Below are 23,509 nucleotides of genomic sequence, written 5' to 3'. Positions count from 1 at the left end.
TGAGTCCTTCTTTCCTACAACAGATACAGAGAAGGCTGAAGTCCTCAGTGAGTTCTTTACCTCTGTCTTCACTAGCAGCCAGGATTCTCACATCCCTGAACTTCACATCCCTGAACCTGAACCTCTGTGTGGGAACTGGGGGAACAAAATCCACCTCACTGTAAGGTCAGAGCAAGTCCGAGACAGACTCCTAAGACTGAATGTGTATACAAGTCCACAGGGCCAGATGACATGCATCCTGGAGTCTTAAGGGAGCTGGCTGATGTGACTGCCAAACTGCTCTCCATCATGTTTGAAAAGTCATAGTAAAGTCCTCCAGGACTGGAAAAATGGAAGATATTGCTCCCATTTACAAGAAAAGGAGGCAGGAGGATGCAGGGAACTACAGGCTGATGACTCTTACCTCTGTGCCCAGGAAGATCAAGGGACAAATCCTGGAAGATGCGTTAAGGCACATGCAGGACAAGCGGGTGATCTGACATAGTCAGCATGGTTTCACCAAGTGAAGGGTGTGCCTGACCAATCTGGTGGCCTTCTATGACAGAGCGATGGCATCAGCGGACAAAGGGAAGGCAAGTGATGTCATCTACCTGGATTTCTGCAAGGCCTTTGACATGGTTCCCCACCACATCCTTATCTCTAAATCGGAAAGAGATGGATTTCAAGGATGGATTGTTCAGTACATAAGGAATTGGTTGGAGTTTCGTAGCCAGGGGGCTGTGGTCAACGGCTCTATACCTAAGTGGAGGCCAGTAACAAGCAGTGTCCCCCAGGGTTCTGTTTTGAGTCTGGTATTCTTTAATTCTTTAACATCTAATGACATAGATGATAGGATTGAGTGCACCTCAGCAAGCTTGCTGATGACACCACACTGAGCGGTGCTGTTGATATAGCAGAAGGAAAGTATGCCATCCAGAGGGACCTTGATAAACTCAAAAGATGGGCCTGTGTGAACCTAATGAGCTTCAACAAAGCCAAATGCAAGATTTTGCACTTGGGTCAAGGTAATCCCAGATATGTTTATAAACTTGAGTAGCCCTGCTGAGGACTTAAGGATTGATGAAAAACTGAATGTGAGCCAGAAGTGTGAGCCTGCAGCCTGGAAGGTCAATAGTATCTTGGGCTTCATCAGAAAAAGAATGGCCAGCAGGGTAAAGGAGGTAACTGTCCCCCTCTATTCTGCCCTCGTGGGGCCCCGGCTGGAATACTGCATTTAAGCCTGGGGACCCCAACATAAGGATGCTGAGCTACTGGACTGGATATGGGGAAGGGCCATAAAGATAATTCAAGGACTGGAGCACCTATCCTATGAAGACAGGCTGAAGGAACTGGGCTTGTTCAGTCTGAAAAAGAGAAGCCTGTGGGCACACCTCATTGCAGCCTTTCAGTTTTTAAAGGCAGCTTATAAATATGAGGAAAATCAACCTTTTACATGGGGAGATAGTGACAGGACAAGGGGAAATGGTTTTAAATGAAAAGGAGATTTAGATTGGACTTCAGGGGGAATTTTTTTTTCTTTTTTAACCGAGTGATGAGGTGCTGAAACAGGTTGCCCAGAGAGGCTGTGGATGCCCCATCCCTGAAGGCGTTTAAGGCCAGGTTGGATGGAGCCCTGAGCAGCCTGATCTAGTAGTTGGCAACCCTGCTTGTGGCACAGGAGTTGGAACCTGACGATCCTTGAGGTCCCTTTCAACCAAATCCATTTAATGATTCTATGAAGATCAATAATCAATGCTGTTAATGCCTTGTGGCACATCCTTGTTTTCCTTCAGTCTCTGGTCTTATGTTCAGCTTCCTCTTGCTAAATGCAAGCCATTTATTCCAGCCTGGGACCATGCACAAGGAGCCCAGAGCAAAGTCTGATATAAGGGAAATACAGGGATGCAGATGGGCTTGAGGCTTCTAAAGCTAATGCTGATTTCTGAGAGGTCATACAGAACCTTTGATAAAATGTTGGTAGCTTCCTCAAAGCATCCAGAAATTTCAGTTAAGGGGCCTTCATTGTCATGGGATACAAAAACATTGTCTCCCAGAACCTTCTCTCCAGTGGATGCAAGCAGCAGACTGCCCCCCAGTCTTGCCTCTGTGGTGCTCGTGGGCTTGATATCAAACCAGACAATACTTTTTATTATCTACTTATCAAGTGACTGTAATTTTTGACTAACACTAAGTCCAACAACTTCTGATCTAGCATTTATTTAGGCAGAAAATGTCACACTGTTGACACTGTCAAGTCTTGTAGTTCTGGAGCATCAAATGAGGAGTGTCAGATAAAAGTTTTGTTCAAACTGCAACCTTACCAACACAGCTCAGTCACACTGGATTAAAGGCAGAGCTCAGTCTTGAGAACTTTCAGCATTTAGTCTCCTGATGATGACTGCCAATCATGACTAAAAATAGCAATTTTTAAAATATATCCATTTACTTACTGAGAATCAATGTGCGCCTACAAACTCCTTTTCCACACTAAATGGTCATCATATGACAGTGATCTTTGGGCAATAATAAGTAACATTTAAAGCAGCATCTAAAAGCAACAGTCTCTGCCACCACTCTAGTTTTCTGATTTCCCCACAAAGATGTATTTCAGTGAGGCTGAAGTCCCTTTCCCTGTCAGAGGACCATCACCATTAAAGGTGATTTTCAGAAGTCAGTATGTAATAAACAAGAGCTGAGTCATCTCAAAACTGTAACCAGATTGTGCATCCTGCAGCCGTAAAACATACATACATATGAAAAAGCCAGGTGTCAGGGGGTTGGCAGACCTTGCGATACCCTTGCAGAAGCAAGAGGACACATCGGGAACACTTTGAACACTGCACTCATACCTGTAAAATTTTTTAATCAGATTCTTAATTCTCAGCTGCTCCTATGGCTACGACACAGCTTTGAATAGAAGAACAAACATGACATTTATGAATGGCTGTTTTCCAGTACAACCAGTGCAGACTCTGTCCATTTTAAACAAAGGAAAGCAAACCACTACCACAGATGTGGGGTTTGACATCCATAGAACCACAAGACCTAAACGACAGCAAGCTGTAACACTTTTGGAGGCAAATGTCACACCATACGCCAGTGTATCTGGCAGTCTAAAGCAGTGGTGACAGCTCATTACTACAGCCACATTATAGCCATGGTCCATTAGCGTACAGCAGTCTTAACACTTCCTTTCTTCTAGACAGGGTCTTAATAGGTCCCCTGCTCCCCCTGAAGGTAGAAGCCCTAAGCTTACTTTGAGCTGTGTGAACCAGCAGCATCAGCTCAGCCAAAACACCACAGGGAAGAATCTCTCTCCACGGCCTCTTTCTCAGAAAAAAATTACCAACTAGCAGGCCTCAGCACTGTCTGTATTACATTTTCATTAGACCTGCAGAGTTTGATGGGGAAATTAAAAACTGAAAGGACAGAGTCAGATGACTGACCCTGGATAACATCTAAGCAATTCAATCATGTCTTTCCCATTGCAGGCTTAGACAGCAGGATATCGTAACTCAAATCGATCTGTTTGCTGCTCTAGCTGATAATGGTCTGGCACTGAATGAAAAATTTTATTATTATTACATGACTCAGACTCTCTGAGCAGGCAGTTTAAGATATGAAAGTCTTCATTAGAGAATTAGATTAATAAATCGTATTTCTCTTGAGACACATTGTGTATTTGATTGTCAACACCCTGATTGAGGCTCACCAGGATACAGGGAGATCCACGCTGAAACAGGTCTGAAGGTATCACCAGAAGACACATACTTGGCAGCTTGAAAATAACCTTTATATTTCTTTATACTTTTCTCTGAACTCATTCTTATGTGTTGTAATAAAAAACACTGTGCTTCTAATACACGGCTGAACATAAACATTTTTTAGCCTTGCATGTAGATCATTTCCAGTGCTAGATGTTCACAGGAAGGCTATCCAGATAAAAATCTTACAGCAATAATGCTCTTTGGCTCATACTGTTATCCCTATTTAACTGATGTGATAACTGAGGCAGAAACATATTGAACCTTTTGTCCAAGGTCACACAGTGAGGTCAGGAATGGAGCTAAAGCAGACTCCCACTCTTCCAGTTCACTGCTTTGCTTTAAACCAGCCAATCTCTCTTTCAGCTCTTTGTCACTGATGCAAAATTACAAAAGAATATTAATACGCTGTTACAATTAAAATTGCAAATCCCCTACATAAAAAGAAAGCAGGTTAGGATCAAAACCAAATATATGAAAACCCCCCAGCAGACCCAGCCCATCAGATGCAGAAATACTGCACCACATCATCCCATCATGTTAAAAATATTTCACAGCATAAGGCACTTGAGTAACTTTCAGTGTACTGCCACTCCTAACTAAAAGGAGTTAAGATTACTATAAATTACACAATCAGCCAGAAGCATGTAGCTTACACAAATTCCTTCAATCACGTTACAACCAACCTTTTCATTTGTGCATGAAGGAAGTTCAAAGAACAAAAAAAAGCCATAGATCCAATTTCTACAGTGTTTTTCAAGTGTTTTATGAATAGAAAGTAATCACCTCGACAATTCCATGACAAAACATTACAAGCAGCTAATTCAACACAAGATGATGTGAAATGAAAGCTGTATCTTCAGATCTAAGTATTAGCAAAAGGCTTTTACGTGCTTCAGAGGCCAAAAAAACCACACAAACACCCATCAGTTGAAACATCCATCCAACTGAACTCAAGCAGTAACAGAATCCCCTGGACTATTTATCCTTGCTATGAAGCTGAGGTTTTCAGTGCTAATCTTTGCTTCCAGTGACACGTGAGACAACAAACACCTAAAGGCTCTTCACTATTTGCAGCAGTCCCACCCACATTTTCTTCCCTGTCCTCAACTCAGCATGGAATAATCTTTGGTGTTTTTGGATAAGGCATGCTGTGCTACATTTACCCCATGGTGCACTCCCATTTCTCAAGAAGAAACATAACTTCTTTTCTATTTAACTTTGGTTACAGTTAGCAACTCTTATTTCCAAGCGAGTGTGCACTGAAGTTCAAGTTAATTGACTTATCAAGTCCTCCTACCAGCTTTCTAGATCAGCTGCCTTTTTACAACAGGTGTATTTTTTTTTTCTCTCAACTTCAGAACCACACCAGTGAAGAGAGTGAGATAACAGCACCCAGCATGAAATATACAGTTTGATAATCTACTTAACAAGATTTGATAAGGTGGCATGATTTTGAAAAAGGGCTTAGTCAATTCAGAAACCATAGAAAATCTGTGGAACTCAGTCATTTCAGAAATCCCATTCCTACTCAGAATTCAAATATCTAAATACAAGTGTTCCACTGCTCATAGGATCTTGATATCTCACACCTCCTCACTTTTGGGTCTTAGGAGAGACTGGGGCTTCCCTGAGAAGTTTAAGACTGGTGTGAAACTGAGACTTTTTTTTTTTTTGAACAGGACATGATAATTTTGTAAAGAGCAGTATTTTCAAGATAGGCATCAGAACAGCCTGTTAACTTTTTATAGAGTTGCTGCAACAATATGTAAAGCATGAATACTTATTTATAATAGCAGATGTGGAGAGTCTTCCATTTCTGTGCCCTCCACACCAACTACCAAGAAGCCTTCCAGGAAAGAGAGATCAAGGTGCAGAGGGATGTCGAGAGTAAGCTACATGATCCGTCTGAGGTCTGGCTGCAAAAATAAACTATAGGCCTGCAACCAGAAGACAAGACAACCACCACAGCTGATCTGAAAGTACAGAGAGGCCTCAGTTGAGGCCACCATAACCAGAAAAAATCTGGCTGTGCTGCAGAAGGCTAAGCTATGTATGATTAAAGATTCTGACAGTTCACCAACAGTGCAACAGCCCAGACAGCCATTCATCAGCAATGTACCACTGTAAAATGAGAATGCAGGAAGCAGCAGGATCTGCAGAAAAACATTTCTCATTGTCCATTCACTATCCAACAGGGACACACACACACACACCAAGACCACGAACTGTGACACCGATCCGCTCAATCAAGTCAGGGACAGTAATTTTGAGAGTAAGAACAGCTAGCACAGCTCATTACAGACAAATGTCTTTATCCAACTTTCCAGATTTCATAGGTTATTCATATTCTCCTACAAAGAAGCTCAGAACAGGTTTTTGGTTAGCAGCCTTCCCCTAATACCACCCAAGACGTTTTAATAAAGAATTTAAAAGCTGTATTATAACGAAGGATATTTTTGGCAGAGAGCCTTACTGACCTGCGGTGCTAACAAAATATTACCCAGTTATAGAAAATAGCACGAAGTTCCACTTCATTTTTAGCACTGTACACTTGGTATAAATTGCTAGCTTATTAAAGTCTAGTGCTCAAAATGGAACAACTCTCATTCTTTTTTCAGCCTTAATGAGAGACTTGGACAAAAACTGAATTTATTTCTAATCAACATCTTGCTTTGATTTAGCAAAATATGGATCACATCTCTTTGGATGCCTTTATAAAAGAAGCACGTCCCAGCCATCTCCCTGCAAAACCAAGAACAGACTTAGAGTGCTGCTGACAATCAGATCCAATTGCAACACATGACTTGCCACAGAGTGGTTATTACATTTGCGACGTAGCTGAGATATAATTCACAGCACACGTGACTGAGAGCAATTCATTACGTAAGTCAAATTCCAGTTCCTTTACTAACTTTTAAACACGACTTTGCTTTGAAAGTAATCACTGTGATCTCAATACTACTAAATGGAAAATACTTAACAGGAGCCAGAATGACTCAGATACATTCTGTACTATAGCTACAAACTTTTCTTCACTTGTTTTTCTAAATAGGTTGTACACACACCAGGACTTAGCATATATAAACAGATGAAAAAAAATACAGATAGATCCAGATCTCCTAGTCACAATACATTATTTGCATGACACGTTTACTTTAACCACTAGAACATCAAGTGCACCGTATCTTAAAGGTCCCTCCATCACGGTCTTTTTCAACCTCGGTGATTTTATGATTCTATGATAACCTTGCTACATAATGCAACTCCAATGTGGCTTCTGATACCTTTATTTGAGACAGATATTTTCACTGTAAGTTCATTGGGGAGTTTCACTGACTACACAGGTTATGAATGACAGAAGGCCACTGAAATACTCAGTCACTTCTTCCTCAAGGACAAGCCAGTAACACAGTCTGAAGAGACACACATTTCAGGTAAAGATCACTCTTGAAAACAGGCACAGTCACTGCACATGCACTTTACATGCTTGAAGAGTCAATTAGCTTGAAATTCTGATAGAAAACAGCATACAGAAATACTAAACACAGCTGCCTATCTTCCAAACATACATCAGTGCAACTGCTGTGAAGATGGTGTCCAAAAGTTGCAGGTTATACTCTGTTTACAAGATGCTAACTGAACAGAGGAACATTTGTAACATTCAGTGTGATCAAACAGAAGGGGAAGACAGGTTTGGACAATGCCTTTAGCTTATACTTCTCCAGATCTGAAGAGAAATATATCCCAAACAACTCTACAGTACCAGTAAAAATCTTCATGATTTCCCCCTCCCCCCATGGAAACTGTTAAACTCACCCAGCCTGCAACTAAAACATGAAATTATAATATCTATTTATAATTGTAATATCTAATTTCATTGCCTCCATCTTGATATTTCTCCTTGTGGCTTCTGTGTGGTACGTTAGCATTTGCTATTTAACAAAAAATGGCAAACCTTTTGAGACAGCGTTTATGCTTGTTTTATGCTCGTCTCCAGACTGCTTACAGTATCATGCATATCCAATTACTTACCTCAAGAAATTAAAAATAAAAGCTGGAACTATTAGCATAACAAACAGCTACGGTAAGATTTGCATTTTTTTGTTTCCTTACAAAAGCCACAGAAACTGTTTTTTTTTTTATAGTTTTGTCTTAGAACAATGCTACAGACTGCAGCGCACTAACAACTGATTTACACGGGCATACAACAATAATAACCATTTGTTCCAGCTCTCAAGACTTGTGCTAGAATACTTACACATCTCTAACCATGATTTATGGATAACTTTATTTTCACATAAATATCATCATAGTATTTTATCACCTGTTTTAGGTAAGACTGAAGAAATCACTAGAGAATTTGCAAACTGATCCGAAGTCTAGCATTTCACTTCCATAATAAGGTGACGCTCACATGTTTTGAGGAAATGCAGCAGGTATATGGCAGTCATACCACACTGTAATATTTCAGTTCACATAGATTTCAATTCATACTCAAGCAAGTACTTACAGGGTCAGAAGGACCACAAAAGTCTCTGAACACTTTTGGAAGTTCAGGCTGTATAATCTCCATTGCTATGCAAGGGCCCGAGCACAACTCTGTAACCATCTCCTGGAAAAGAAAAAAGACCAAAACAAATCTGAGCTTTCAGCACTATGGAGGGTTGCATTCCCCCAAAAAACTTGATCCAAACATACCAGATAGGAAAGAAAAAAAGAAATACTGGCGGATTTAGGAAAGCAAAGACGGGAAGCAAAGATATCATTAGTATTCATAAATACATATATATATACATATATACATATACATACATATATATATATATATATATATATATATATATATATATATATATAGCACATTTTGTAACTTTGTTTACATGGTGGAGATGGAGATAAATTGAACATTCTATCTCTGGGATACTGAACAACATGCAACAGTATCCACAATACCTTAAATTCTTTTACAGGTGCATTCTTACTAATCTTGACTTGTATTTCACAGAACTGCCTCATAACTTGTCAGTCTAAACTGAATCAATACTACACTTTGCAAGGCATAAGTCTGAAAAATGACACCATGTTGAGCAAGTTCTACAGACATCATGTTTAACAACATTTCCTATAGGAAGCACAGGACACAGCCTATATTTGATGGCTTAAAGTCAAGAAAACATCTCTTGGGCTTTTGGTTCTGTCATTTCTTTGTGTATTATGAAAGCTGAAACACACAGGACAATAGAACCAGGAATTTAAATTGAAAGGAGTGCATGGCACATCATTTCAGGAAAAAGATCCTTGATCTGGCAGTATTTCTTGTGTATGCTCTTACCAGAATCTCGGTTACACTGAAATAAACCTTTTTGCTGGAGCCTCCTGAAGTGTAAAGAGATATCCTTGAGTCCTCAGTAGATGATAAATACAGGTTTTTAGCAAGCTTAGGCTATCTCCAGACATTAGTGCCAATTTAGAGTTTGTCAATTAGAGACATAGATTTCAGAAGCAGAAATATGCTACCTTAGTCTAAATTGATTAAAAAAAAAAAAAAAAAAGCACTAGGAAAACAATGGAGTTCACCTCTGCATTTTATGAAGTATGACAGAAATGAAATACTCAAAAGAACCCAAGTCAAGCAACACTGTTCCAAAGAGTTGCTATTTTTATAATAAATACCATGTTAAGAGCACATGCTTCATCTTAGCACTGTGACATGAATAGACAGAATTTTAGCCAAGTGCCTCTATCATTAACCTGCTCCTAGCAAATGTAGGTAGAAATATTCTTGAGAGCACGTGAGTAGAGTGCAGGCTAGTTTCATGCTTTACAACAAAATAATACATATTTCCCTTCCAAAAAAAGCCTCATCACCTTTTCCTCTTCGGTAGGACTTGTAATTTAATTACAGCTAAATTAATTTTTTTTTTAGCAAATGATTTATTCATCAGATAATGTGGCTAGTGGTCAACCAAGACCATTCTTGAAACTGGATGAAGTTCAAGCATTTTTGATTAATAAGGTGAATTTGGAGCTAGCACAGAATCTTTCTCTTTTTTATCAGTAAGCAAAATCCTATGTAGGATCTATTGATTAGAGGAGATACCAACAAACCTAATTTTTTTTTTTCAATTTAGCAACTGTTCAGCATTTTTTTCTAACAGATATATGTTTTATGTACAATACATCAAGCCTTCATCTGACTGTAAAAGTGTAACCAGAAGAAATAAGAATACGTTTTCTGAAGAAGACTTCTGGGTGATGAGTATCTTCCTCTTCTGCACCAACTTACTTTAAAATGATAAATAAAATTCAGATCAAAACAGACGGTTCTGAGTTACAGGTATAAGAGGTCATATTCTTTCTTCAGTTCCTTATTTCAAAATGTAGTTCTTCCTATTTGCCTATATGCCTGCACTGACAATATCTACTGCTGTTTCCATATGTGTCTTTTCTGGATGTCTTTACCATCACGATCAGCTTTCCCACATTATCCTGTTTCACAAATAAGCCGAGTGCGTGAAGATATCCCCTTAATTTCAACTAAGTGTGTCAAGCACATATGGCTTTCAGGACGGAGCCCCAGATTCTCACTTGAAATCCCATCTGAAACAGATTTCCTTATTTACTTATCCAGCTTAAATGTCACGTTCCCTTCTGAGTAACTTTTCAGACAAAGTATGTAACTTTACCACTTATCTGAGGGTCAGAGCATATACCAAACAGCAGAAAATGATAGAGACTATCAAATTTGGTTCAATTTGTATTTTTATAATACCAGAGGATTCTCTGGGTCTTGAAATACCAGTCAGGCACTACCACATCTGAGTTCTGTAACTCACCTTCAAGTCTGTCTGTCCAGTCTTATATGAGTTCCTGGCACAAAGGATGTTAGTAGAGGAAATTTTGTAAGTATTCATCAATCTGACAGCAAACAAACAGCGTCCCTAAACTATATGAAGAGGAATCTATAAACCCTGTTGAAGTTGACTAAACAATCATAAAGGAAAGAAAAAGTCACATTGTCAGAGTACTATTAGTAATTGTCTGGAATAATAGAAGTAACTGAGTAGAAATCTTTTAATAATTTAACTATTTATAAATTAAGGATAATTTGCATGGTACATATCATGGCAGTGAAAAGAAAATCATTACTAATTGTAAAATGAATAAAGGTTATAGGGAAACAACAAGTTGTCTTCCTGATTCCTGTTGTTCTATCTGCCATTAGGAGGCTTTATATTGCAATACAACAAATCTTAGTAATATCATGTGATCTTAGATGCCCCTAGGATTACACTATATCTTAAATTTCTTAAATTTTCTGAAGGTCCACAGAAGCCAGATCAATAAACTGAAGAACAGCTCAGAACATCACTAGGAAACATTCCAGTATAGCAGCCCCACTGTAAACAAAACAAGACATACTTATTCTGGTACAAGCTACAAGCAATATCAAACTGACCAAAGATGTATATGCTATATATAAATATGTATATATACATAAAATGTGTGTGTGATACATAGTTCTACCACAATAAAATAATTTACCTGAGGGCTTCTTTCTCTCTGTTGTATTTTACAAATTACTTAGTTCAATAATTCCCACAAAGGATACTCCTTTCTTACAAGATAAGCAGCACAATTTTGGATATGACATACATTTTATTTCAGAATAAGTTAGAATTGGACAAAACCAAGTTCCTAGAGGAAGTATTATCACAGTCTCAAGATGGGCAGATGTGACCACTTCCTTGTTTAATCATGTTTTATTTATAAATAGAGACTTTTCAAATTTATGCTTACCATATATTCAGCAACAACACCTTTGTAAATCTCATAAAACTCTTCCACATTTGCACGCTCCATGTTGAACTACGAAAATAAAAAGTGTTAGTCATTCACATTAAATGGAAAAAAATAGATAGCCCTTCATAACCATCAAGAATTCAGAATGCTATTCTAAGTTCCACCCAGTAAAAGAAATGGCTTTACAACTGTAATATGTTTATCATCCTTTTAGCCAATGGTCCCACACGCAAAAGAGCATAAAGTACCTTCTTCTACCTTAAACATCAGTAGACAGTGTACTTCATTTGTAGTGTTGGCTAATGCCACTAAGATCTACAAGAGGATCTGTTTGTTGCATAGGAAAGAGAAGAAACTAGTCTTCATTTCTGGAGTATTTGAATCACAAGGAGATTTCAGATCTGAAGACTTTCAGAAAACACAAAAGGCAGTTCTTATAGGGCTACTCTCAGGAACAATCTCTGTCCAATTCCCTTTAAATTCTGCTGGTGATGGAATTCTGAACACGAGCCAGCAGTGCGCTCTGGCAGCTCGAAAGGCAAATGGGATCCTGGGCTCCATCAGGAGAGGGGTGGCCAGCAGGGACAGGGAGGTGATTGTCCCTCTCTACTCGGCTCTTGTGAGGCCCCATCTGGAGTACTGTGTCCAGGTGTGGAGCCCTCAGTACAAGAAAGACATTGAGATTTTGGAAAGGGTCCAGAGGAGGGCGACTAAGATGATCAGGGGGCTGGAGCACCTCCCCTATGAGGACAGGCTGAGGGAGCTGGGCTTGTTCAGCCTGGAGAAGAGAAGGCTGCGGGGTGACCTCATTGCAGCCTATCAATACCTGAAGGGAACCTACACCCAGGAGGGGAGTAAACTCTTCAAAAGGGCTGACAACAGCAGGACTGGGGGAAATGGTTTTAAGTTGAAGGAGGGAAGATTTAGGTTGGATGTTAGGGGGAAGTTCTTTACAAGGAGAGTGGTTAGGCCCTGGAACGGGCTGCCCAGGGAGGTTGTGGATGCCCCGTCCTTGGACGTGTTTAAGGCCAGGCTGGACGGTGTCCTGGGCAACCTGATCTGAATGTGTATGTTTGGTGGCCCTGCTAGGCAGGGGGGTTGGAACTACATGATCCTTGGGGTCCCTTCCAACCCGGGTGATTCTGTGATTCTGATGAGGATGTCAATCTTTGAAGTGTCTTCAAAAACTCTCCTATAAATTCACACTAACTGTAAGTTTAAAGACTTGTAGGATGTTAACAATCTTTTCCCTAATCCTAACTAGTTCAGTTTTCAAAAGATATCTTAGGTGTTCCAGAAAACATCAGCATCACTATGCCCCTTCTAGCCACGTGAAACTGAAACACAGAGATGAAGTCTCTCCAGTCATGGATGAACAGCAATGGGAAACAGATCAGCTGATCAACCAAACAATAAAATACAAATATAACAAAGGCAGCACTGATCCTAAAACATAACTACACAGCTGGTACGAGGGTTTTGTATTTCAGGAAGTCATCTCTGAATTGCTGTCAAGTGCATATAGCACAGTTCCAGCCTCTGTTTATAAAAAAGATAAAGACAAAAGAAAACCTACCATCTGCAAAGCCGAGATCTGAAATCCTTCATTGATGATGGCTTTTATAATCTTTCCAGCTAGTCCTGAAAAAACATACAAAGTACAGTACTCAAACAAAAGAAGTTAGAATTCCAAAGTATTTATGCTGCCATAACAGTTAAGCCAGTGTCTATGCAAAGCTATGAAAAGAAGCAGGGGGCAAAGCTCCCTATCTAAATACTCTCTATTTATGAAATTATAATATTTTTATTCTCTATCTAAAATGATGCAGTAATGATTTTGAACAACTAAATTCTATTCAACTGCTGAAAAATGATTAGTTAGGCTCTAGCCAAAAAGGTTGCTGGTGAAGTCTTTTTTTTTTTCTGAGATACCCAGTAACTTCAAAATCAAGATTTACATCCATACTGAAGTTCCAATACCAGTATTTGTAGCTTAAGCAGTAATCAATTCAGGGCATAGGCTACCTATTTTGCAGTCTTACACAGTGTTCACCAGAGCTGGATCCAAGTTTGAATTAGAAACAATGCAGAACGATAATAAATATCAGCACAGAAGTTCATGTCACTATGTGAAAAGCACAGTGAAAAACAGCCCACTGCTTCTGAGGTTCTAACTGACAAATATGTTACTACTGATCATACTATTTTATGCTATGAATGTATGCTCAAAGACCCAATGACACTGAAAAGGAACAAAATTAATGTAATAAAATATTAATATAGGAGAACAAGAACCACTGATTTTCCACTGAATGCGCGTTTCAGATTGCCTACACTTATACTAATCGTGCCATTTGAAAGATCGTGGCAGCGAAGCACAGTACTCTGTTATTTGAGAATTGTAGAGCATTCCTGTTTTTACATAACAAAACTGTCTGCCCTCTAGTACAAACTGTGAGCAACTACAAATTTCTGGACATTGATTCAGAGCAGAGTATTCTGTAATGAATTACAACAGCAAAATTTGACTCTTAATCATTGAATCCTTTTATTAACTAGTCTTTAAGCTGAAAGTTGTTGTTTTTTTTTTTTAATAACATTGCATAAATTCAGTAAATGAAAATAAAATAAAGCTGATATCTAAGTCCTAGCACACTCGAGACCTGAATTGTATACTGTCTGCTAATACCTGCAGCACACAATTGTAAGCTTCCTACACATTAAAAGGTCAGAAGAAGTTCTGAATAAATAAAATAGATACCTGGAAAGAATCATAGAATGACCTGGGTTGAAAAGGACCACAATGATTATGTAAGTTTCAACCCCCTGCTATATGCAGGGTCGCCAACCAGCAGACCAGGCTGCCCAGAGCCACATCCAGCCTGGCCTTGAATGCCTCCAGGGATGGGGCATCCACAGCCTCCTTGGGCAACCTGTTCAGTGCGTCACCACCTCTGTGTGAAAAACTTCCTCCTGATATCTAACCTAAACCTCCCTTGTCTCAGTTTAAAACCATTCCCCCTTGTCTTACCACTATCTACTCTCATAAACGTTTGTTCCCCCTCCCGTTCATACGCTCCCTTCACATACTGGAAGCCACAGTGAGGTCTCCCCAGAGCCTTCTCCAAGCTAAACAAGCCCAGTTCCATCAACCTTTCCTCATAGGAGAGGTGCTCCAGCCTCTGATCATCTAACTTCTAAATAAGTGTTTTTTACAAATGAAAATGAAAAAACTTGTGCCTGAAGTATTCACCACAGCATTTTTGAAATCAAGGCTCATGTAAAACCACCTTCCCCCTATAAAATGGCACAAATTTTTTCAAAAAAAATATTTAAACTGCTAAAGGGAGTGCCTGAGATTTGGGTATGTATTCAGTGCACGCAGCTCTTGGGGCTTACAGAACAAGTGGAGGTGAGTGCAATTCCTGTTGTCAAAATATACTGTTACATCATGGCTCACTTACACTGATAAAAATTTCCTTTTAACGCTCATGTAAAGCTAGAAAAATGTTTTCCCTATTTTTCAAAGGAAGTTTTTAAAAAATGCAGCAGCAAAATGAAGAGACTAAGAAATTTACACAGGAAGCACAAGACTACATAAAAAAGGAAAAAGACCTCTAGTTTCTTTTTGTCCACACTACAGAAAAGGTTGACCAACCCAGTGCATCTACACAAAGGTCTCAGGGAAGCAGCAAGCCTATAACTGTGACTTCAGAGACGAAAGGCCAGCTTGGGAATCCTCCAGGAAATAAAGAAATAAGTAATCTGCAGCAAAGCATAAAAACTTCTTCATTCTCAGTCTTCAGATACAATATTCCAGTTAACAGCCACTGGCTTATGAGAAATCAAAGACGGAAGAAGGGACAGTGCCAGGCAAAGGGCAGTCAAGGTTACGTTGATATGAGAAAGCTGCTTGGCCCAACAGCTGCCCTTCTCCATTTTACACTCTGTCAGTAAAGAATAGCCCGCTTGGACAGGCCTTCACAGCTGGCAAGAACACTAAAATACTCATCAAGTATCAGGTTCTGAGGTACCAGGGGGATCTGCTTTTTTAGAATTTTATCCTCAGCCATTTTATACACTGTAAGCAAAATTCCTCTTTTAGATTTAAATTTTCTGGGCTGCTCCTTCACTGAAGTGTTAAGATTTTTCTTCTCTGTAGAGATGGGACAGGCTCCTTTAGTGATAGAAGTCAAATAAAGTAAGAACATTATTTGCAAAATGGTCTTTAATACAAGATTGGTTTAATATTTAAACTTAATAAACCTATTGAGATTGTCCAGTACCTTTATTTCTGACTTCACTCTCACTCAAAGACACAGAGTGCCAGAACTGCAGCATTAAAAAGGCTTAACCACAAAAATCACTGCCACCATTGCTCACAGACAGATGTCTCTCTCTCTATAGAGATATGTAAAGGGGGAATGGCTGTTAATATATTACCTATATTATATACTACAAATATTAAAATATATAAAAATATAAATACAATAGTATACATAATGATATATATTATATATAATACATAATTATATAATGTATACTTTTAATATATTTATATATAATTTTTTTGTTTATCTATCTATTTACAGGGGTGAATGGTTTTAAATTGAGACAGGGGAAGTTTAGGCTAGATATTAAGAGAAAGTTTTTCCACACAGAGGGTGTTGACGCACTGGAACAGGTTACCCAAGGAGGTTGTAGATGTCCCATCCCTGGAGTCATCCAAGGCCAGGCTGGATGTGGCTCTGGGCAACTTGGTCCAGTGGTTAGAGACCCTGCATGTAGCAGGGGTTTGAAACTAGATGATCATTTTAGTCCTTTTCAGCCCAGGCCATTCTGTGATTCTATATGAATATGTATATACCATATAATCTCTTTGAGAGAGTCATGAGATTTCATTTATGCTTGCAAAACAAGATGTTAGCTCCACTTCCCAAAGGCAGGAATCAAGGCACAGGAGGATATATGAGCTGTGAGCCTCCACTTGGCCTCCACTGTCTCAATCTAGGCAACACATGCATCACTTCTCCCAGCGACGCCTTCTTTTTAAATTCTATCGCCCCAAATAGGAACAAAAAAACAAAGGCCATCCTGAAGCAGATGAAACGCACAAGCTCAAGGTTCAGCCTGAGATGTTTCTGGCTTTCAGCCAATTACATGACTGAATTGGGACGTATGCTCTCCTTTGTGGGCAGATAAGGCCAAGGAAAAGAAGAACTAATTAGACAAAGTGTTATTTCAGCAGCTTTTCACAATGTGTTTTCAACTTTAAAATCCAGATATGTCATGGAAAAACAACTTTTTCAACTTTTTAAGGACCCTCCAAAAAGGGCCAGTGCATGTTTAAAATGCGATTACAGTAAGAACCCAAATCAAAGCTGCAGATTAGGCGCTAATTATGATGAATTTTTAATCGCAACACACCAAAGAATCACAAGTATTACTAAATACAACTAGGGAATTTAATACTAATCCTTACAAATGACAGAAAGAGAGAGAGAGCACTAAGTCTCCTAGAAAGCATTGTTACTATGCAAATTACACTGGACAAATAATCTTCCAACAGAGTTTAATCAGATGAAATGATAAGGTCTCATAGTGACACTTTTCTGCAACACAACATTTGAAAATTGCACTCCATTAAGGAACAGAAAATAGCAGGGAAGACATCAGACTGAAAAAAAGCTACAACTTCTTGCAGAATTATGGATTGGAATAAAAATAAAACAGTTCACAAAAGTCACCTAACAGCACTTTAATTAATGGGATGTAGCAGCTGTGTTCCTGGGATCTGCCAGTCCCAGGCACTACCAACCACCAGCCCTATGACTAAGAACATTACATTCTCTTCCCTTTGTTCTTGGCCCATTTCCCAATGTAACCACTCCACTGTTAAAAGCTTATTAAGGAAGACAGTCTGCCTTCAAAGCAAGTCAGGCATCTCAGTCTCGATGCTTCATTTACTTATTACCCTTCCAATAATTGAAAATAATTCCTCAGGAACAATAGAAGATTTTTCACAGGAATACATAACCTGCCATCAGCAATGATATCAATGATCTACCTAATCCAATAACATATTTCCAGAGGCAACCAATACAACACACTTAAATTAGCACCAAGTAGCTACTCATTTTGTGTCTGGCTTTTTTTGACATTTGGAAATGCATTTCTGCTTCACATTATAATGAAAAGAAAAAGGTTATCTTATTCTTTGCTGCCAAGGTTTAAGCTTCTATCCCAGAGGATCACCAGGTTTGGCTCTAAACAGTCTTTTTTTTTTTTTCCCCTCCATTTCAAAAGAAGAGAACGAGGGACTCAGAGCTGGGCCTTCTTGAAATGTATTTCAGCCATAGGTCAACAGTGCTCCAGAGAACAAATTTTACTGGTCCCTTCTCTTATTTTCTACTGAAAAATAATGCAACTCTGAGCATTCTTATTAAGCAGTGCAGATACAATTTCTAAACACCCCAAACCACAATCACACTGATAGCCCGCAGCTTCTGATCTTCCAGCCTCACTGCGCACTGTATGAAAAAGGATTTCCAGATGTTTTTTATTTGCTTTATTCTGGAGCAGCAAAAAGCGGACTACAGGGGGAAAGATGATCTTATGAGTGACCCACATCAGGCAAACAGAAGGAAACTAAAGCATCACACTTTCCCTTGAAAATAACACATTCAAGCACGCCACCTAGAAGAACGTTTCCACAGTTATCATGACTTTCATTTACTTCTTTCTTGAGCATAAACAAAACTAAACACAGTATTTGAATTGAGACTGCACCACTGATTTATACAACAGGATCTAGCATCATCACTCAAACCACTCACATGCTTATTAGCATATTTTTGTTATTTCTCACTGAACACTGTGCACGAGACTAATCATGAATGGTTATAATTACAAAGAGGAAGTGGTTAAAACTATTCCTTGCAGTTTGCGTTAGCCCATAATTATAAATGGCAATTTTAATCTATTGTTGCAGTTATCAATAAACACAACTCTAGAGGTTAAAGCCCTCAAGAGATTCTCTAGAAATCTGTTCCAGAATATCCTAATTTTCTAATTTTCTATTTTACTCCCTGCAGAAAGTTTGCCAACTCTGTCCAAGATCAATAGTAAATGTACTGTAAGTTCTATCATTTATTTTTGCCTTGGCAAAAGACCATCTCATACCTCTGCATTCTGTATTTTTGACTCATATTGCTTTTGCTGCTCGTTATGTTATTTGTGAAACAAAGTGCCTAGAAACAGGAGGCGGTGCACAGGTTGCAGCCTTACCAGCACTGAGTAGAACTAAACTGTGTCCAACATTAACAGTGCTGATTGTGCACACGATATATCACTGTTCTGACCACTTCTCTGCAGGCTTTTCACCAACACCCAGACTGTTCTTATTTTACACTTGTGCTTCCTCTATTTTACACTTGTAGCTTTAATTTTCCTCCCTCCACTGTAATGCTATGAAGTTGTTCACATTTTCATCTTCACATTCTGCAGTTTATCAGGAACATTTTGAATTCTCATCACATCCTCCAAAACTACCGTAGGTACATGGTACCAAGTGTGCTCTGTTCTTCCCCATCCCAGTCATCAGTAAAAATATAGACAAGAACCAAGGATGGATGCCACGACCTCACTTGTAAAACCCCTTTAATTTCACAAGCTCATGTCTCCAATTCAGTGTTAGGGAAAAATGATTTAAAGCTAATCAGATGCTTATTTTGCACAGCTCTAAACATACATATTATTTCTGGATGTTGTGTTGAGGGACATGGTTTAGTGGGAGCTATTGGGAATAGTTTGAACGGTTGGACTGGATGATCTTTTAGGTCTTTTCCAACCTTGGTGATTCTATGATTCTATGATTCATTAGAGGAAAATTTTGGTTCCTAACACCAAGGGGCCCTAATGAAAGCCCCAGTATTCAAGTGAATTAAACTACCTGGATCTGATTTATCTTTCTTTATATAAAGTGTACTTAGAGAACTCACAGACCAGTAAAGCACGTTATCCTTTATAGAAGACATGCTGGTAAATTTCCATCATATCATCATTATCTAAGTGGTTTAAATTAATTTATAGACTCTTGACTCATCAGCTTTCCTTGTATTAAAGCAGCGTAATTAGCCTGAAATTCCCTGGACCACTCTTAGAAACTATTAAATCTAACTACAGCATTAACTTCTCACTAACACATTACGAAAGAAAATTCCCAAATGCAGTAATAAATGCTCCTTCTTAATGTCTTTCTTGCAAAACATTAAGTCTGTCTTCTGTACACAGAAGGACGTTCAAGTCTTCCTAGTAGTATGAGATGCGAGCTTCAGCAAAGATTAGCGGTGCCATTTTGATCTTTTTTTTTCCTATGATGTATAGCTCCTTCTCTTTCCTTCTGTCTCAAAGATTGAATTTGGAAATCCTTTCTACCTTCCCCTCTACCTCATTAAGTTTATTTTTCATAATTGGAAAAATAAATGTCATTTCCCCTCTAGTCACTGAAATCACAGAATGGCCTGGGTTGAAAGGGACCTCAAAGATCATCAATCTCCAACCTCCCTGCCACAGGCAGGACCACCAGCCTCCCCATTTAATACTAGACCAGGCTGCCCAGGGCCCCATCCAATCTGGCCTTGAACACCTCCAGGGAAATCCAAAAATCAGACTAAGCTGGGAAACCAGTGCCAAGCTGCAAAAGCAGGCAGGAAATAACTGAAAAACAACGTAGGCTTAGTTTCAAAAGACAAACATCCCAAAACCAGAATATTTATCATTACAACTTTACAGTTTACATTTATACATTTATCATTTACAGTAAAGAAAGTGAAAAAAAGACAAAAGTGGATGGACTGATATTTTAGTGGAAGCTAAAATGTTCTCAATTTTAAAGTGGAAAAGAAGGTTGTTTTTAAGTGATTCTTCATTTCTCTGTAAGAAAAGAAAATTACCACTAGACCAACACTCCAGAACACCTCAACACTCTAACATCTCCAAGAAATATCTTAATGCCTTTAATTTTACATAAATGCTTCTTCTTTCAGCGTAAATCCTTCTGCAAAGAGATGTCTGCATCTGAAAGCATGGTGCATTACTGGGTAGTTTTCATTTGACTGCAGCATTAAGACTGACACACTGCATGTGAGACTATCCAGAGGTCACACTCAAATTATCTATTGTACATCTCTCAAGTTCCTGCAAAGATTTGTGTTCATCCTGCTTATCACCGATGCCTTTCTGCACTCAAACTTGTAGGAGTTCACAGCATCTACCTTTCACCTTTCTGTAATACATACTTAGAGACAGAAAATATGCTTTTAGATTACTTAAAAGAAAATGGTATCCCTATTTCTTTCTCAATTATAAGAAAACAGCTTTCTCAAAAGCCTGTTCTATTTCTGAAATCTCCTGGAAATAAAAATGAGTTACTCAGACTTTGTCTGTTTAAAAACTCAGGGTGAGAATATATGATTTCCAGAGCTTGTTTACAATTTTTCAAAACCTGACATAATGTATACAGATTATCTTCCTAAAAGGCGAGATAGATGCTGTTATCTGAGAACGATGACAGATTTGCACCTCTCCTATTACACCCTCTCTTCTTTCCCAGTTTATTTACATTCCTAACCGCATACACGTAATTACACTTATCACACTACAGAAGTGAATTGGACATTTACACAGTGATGTATTCCCATTCAAAGGGCAATAAGTCTGTTGTAGATCAGGAACGGTCCTCCTGTTTGCAGTCAGACATATAATCTACTGCAACGCTGGATTTTAGTTCTCTCTCCAGTCTGCCTTGGAAAGTAACTTCATTTGAGTTCTTATGTGGGTGCACTCTTTTTCTGCCTTAGACTCAACTGCTGTCTTAGCTTCTCTTTTCTTTGACAAAGTAAAACTTGTCTTATGAGTGAATAACTACTCTCAGTTATGATTTTTCCTAGACTGTATAAATAAGGAAACATGATTCTTACACCGAGCTTTCATGTAGCATTTTGCTAATCAAAATAAAACTCTGTGATTTGCTAAGGCAGTCCAGTAAGTATTAAGAGAGCTGGTGATAGCTCCCAAAGATTTACTATCCATTCAAAACAGAGTTAAAATGATATTTGTACTGAATATCTTTTACTGAATATCTTTTGGAAAAAAAAATCAAAACTGTCCTGCTTCTTTTGTTTTCTATGAGATTTAAATCTTAGTTGAACAATTATGTGGAAGACAGCACTGTAATTACTGTGTTTTTTTTTTATTTTAATTACAAAAAAGCATAAGATTTTAGTAGTAATGTTAGAAGAAAATATCTAGCTTAACACATCCCAGAAGAACAAACCTGTCTGTGTAGGCAGTCATGCACCTAGCAGTTCTTGAGGCCATAGAGGCTTCTGTGTCTTTAGGCAAGCTTTTCAGATTGCATCAGACCCAATGAAGTCCCAATTACAGTTTTGTTTTTCAAGTTCATGTCACAGTTTTAGCCTCAAATCTATTTTCAAGAAAACTCTGACTTCAGAACTCGCGTCTCAAACTTGGGAGTGCAGAAACAGAGGGCAGGATTTCAACTCTTGAGCTCTGTGCTGTAAACTATGGATGTGAAAATGTGAAATGTAACACTTCTGAACCCAGCCTTTACATCCTGATCATTGCTATTTTCATTTTTTTTTTCCCCTGCTCATTTTACAAGGAAATAAAATGAAAGCCATATTAAAGAAACTTTACAATCAAAGTCATGAAATACCAAGCTCTAATTCCTACAGCAAACATGACTAAACTATTACACATAATAAATTAAAGTTAATTCCATCCAGTGATTTACAAAGCACTGTTTCTACTGACAAAAGAGTTGTGTCATAACTGTCATCAGAGCACTAGATTGAAGTTCATATATTTTGGTGTATTTATAATTTTGCCTTCTGAGCACTACTGGTAATATCTCTGGACCTCATAACATGAAGGGAGTTACAAAAAGAATGAATGTCTAACTGGTTGCAGCTGTGACCTTGTATACCCGAGTTATCAGAAGCTCCTAACACAAGAAGCAAGTGGGAAACACAGCAACACTAAAATTCTCCAATTGTTAACAGATCAAGCCCTAAAATCCTAGTTAACGTACTGAAGATGCGTGCTCACTAGTTGTCATCCTTCTTGGCTGAAAACTGGCCCCAAGACAAGTGAAGGAGGTAACCAGAAGACACTGAAAAGTATGGCAGACTCCAGAGGGATCAAATCAGGCTGTGACCCTCAGATATACTTCTGGTCAGATCAAGTATGCAGCTCTATGCAGCAGATCGGTTTTTTCAACAAAGAGGAACTGGAATGCTTTTGCAAACGCTCTTCAGAGTTCACAGGCAGAGCCCTGTGCTGTGTACTGGGCTGCTTAGCAACTGGCGTTTCTGTGCACCGGTCAGGATCAGGTCAGCAAGGCCAGAGATTAAACTCATGGTGACTTTCCACTGCTTTGGCACTGGACAGGAATCTGTAAACTCTCTACGGTAATCAAAGCCAGCTTCTAAGAATGATTCTGTCCTTGAATTAACCAACGTAAACTAAAGATTAGATCCAGCCTTCTGATAGCAAGGGAAGCTAACTAAAAAGCTTTTTTGCTTATCTATGGCTAAGCAAACCCTTTCCTGGATCTAAAAAGTTGCAGATTTTTTCCTTCTAAGAACTACTCACACAATGGACTCTGCAGGAAAAAAGAAAAAACACTGGAAAAAGAAATAAAATTCAAATCAGAATCCAGTTAAACATTCCTATAGAAATAAAGACTAAAGTTTTAAGTAAGCTCAAACGTGCAAGAGAAACTTCATGTAATTGTACACATGTAATGAGCAGATTACATTCATGGTAATTAGATAAGTTCAAGCTCAGCAGTACATAGAAAATTACAGAAAGGTTTATTTTTAGATACTCAATAGTGAAAATTCATGGAGCACAAATCAAATCTGCAGCGCATAAGA

At 38.7% G+C, this 23,509-nt stretch overlaps 1 protein-coding gene across 6 annotated transcripts in view; it reads right to left on the bottom strand.

Annotated features, from left to right (window-relative positions):
* Positions 1-23,509, bottom strand: part of NME7 (NME/NM23 family member 7) — a 90,830-nt gene that overhangs the window by 31,251 nt on the left and 36,070 nt on the right. For 5 of the 6 annotated variants that reach the window (XM_048926866.1, XM_048926857.1, XM_048926848.1 and 2 more), the window contains 3 exons: positions 13,126-13,190; positions 11,547-11,615; positions 8,257-8,358 (listed from right to left, as the gene is read on the bottom strand). In XM_048926866.1, the coding sequence (XP_048782823.1) occupies positions 8,257-8,358; positions 11,547-11,615; positions 13,126-13,190 (236 nt within the window). Of the gene's footprint in view, positions 1-8,256; positions 8,359-10,582; positions 10,617-11,546; positions 11,616-13,125; positions 13,191-23,509 lie in introns of those variants that run through there. The other variant, XM_048926892.1, reaches the window with a different exon arrangement.

The sequence above is a fragment of the Lagopus muta genome, chromosome 1, assembly GCF_023343835.1.
Source record: "Lagopus muta isolate bLagMut1 chromosome 1, bLagMut1 primary, whole genome shotgun sequence".
Lineage (NCBI taxonomy): Eukaryota > Metazoa > Chordata > Aves > Galliformes > Phasianidae > Lagopus > Lagopus muta.
This window is presented reverse-complemented; position numbering and strand designations above follow the sequence as displayed.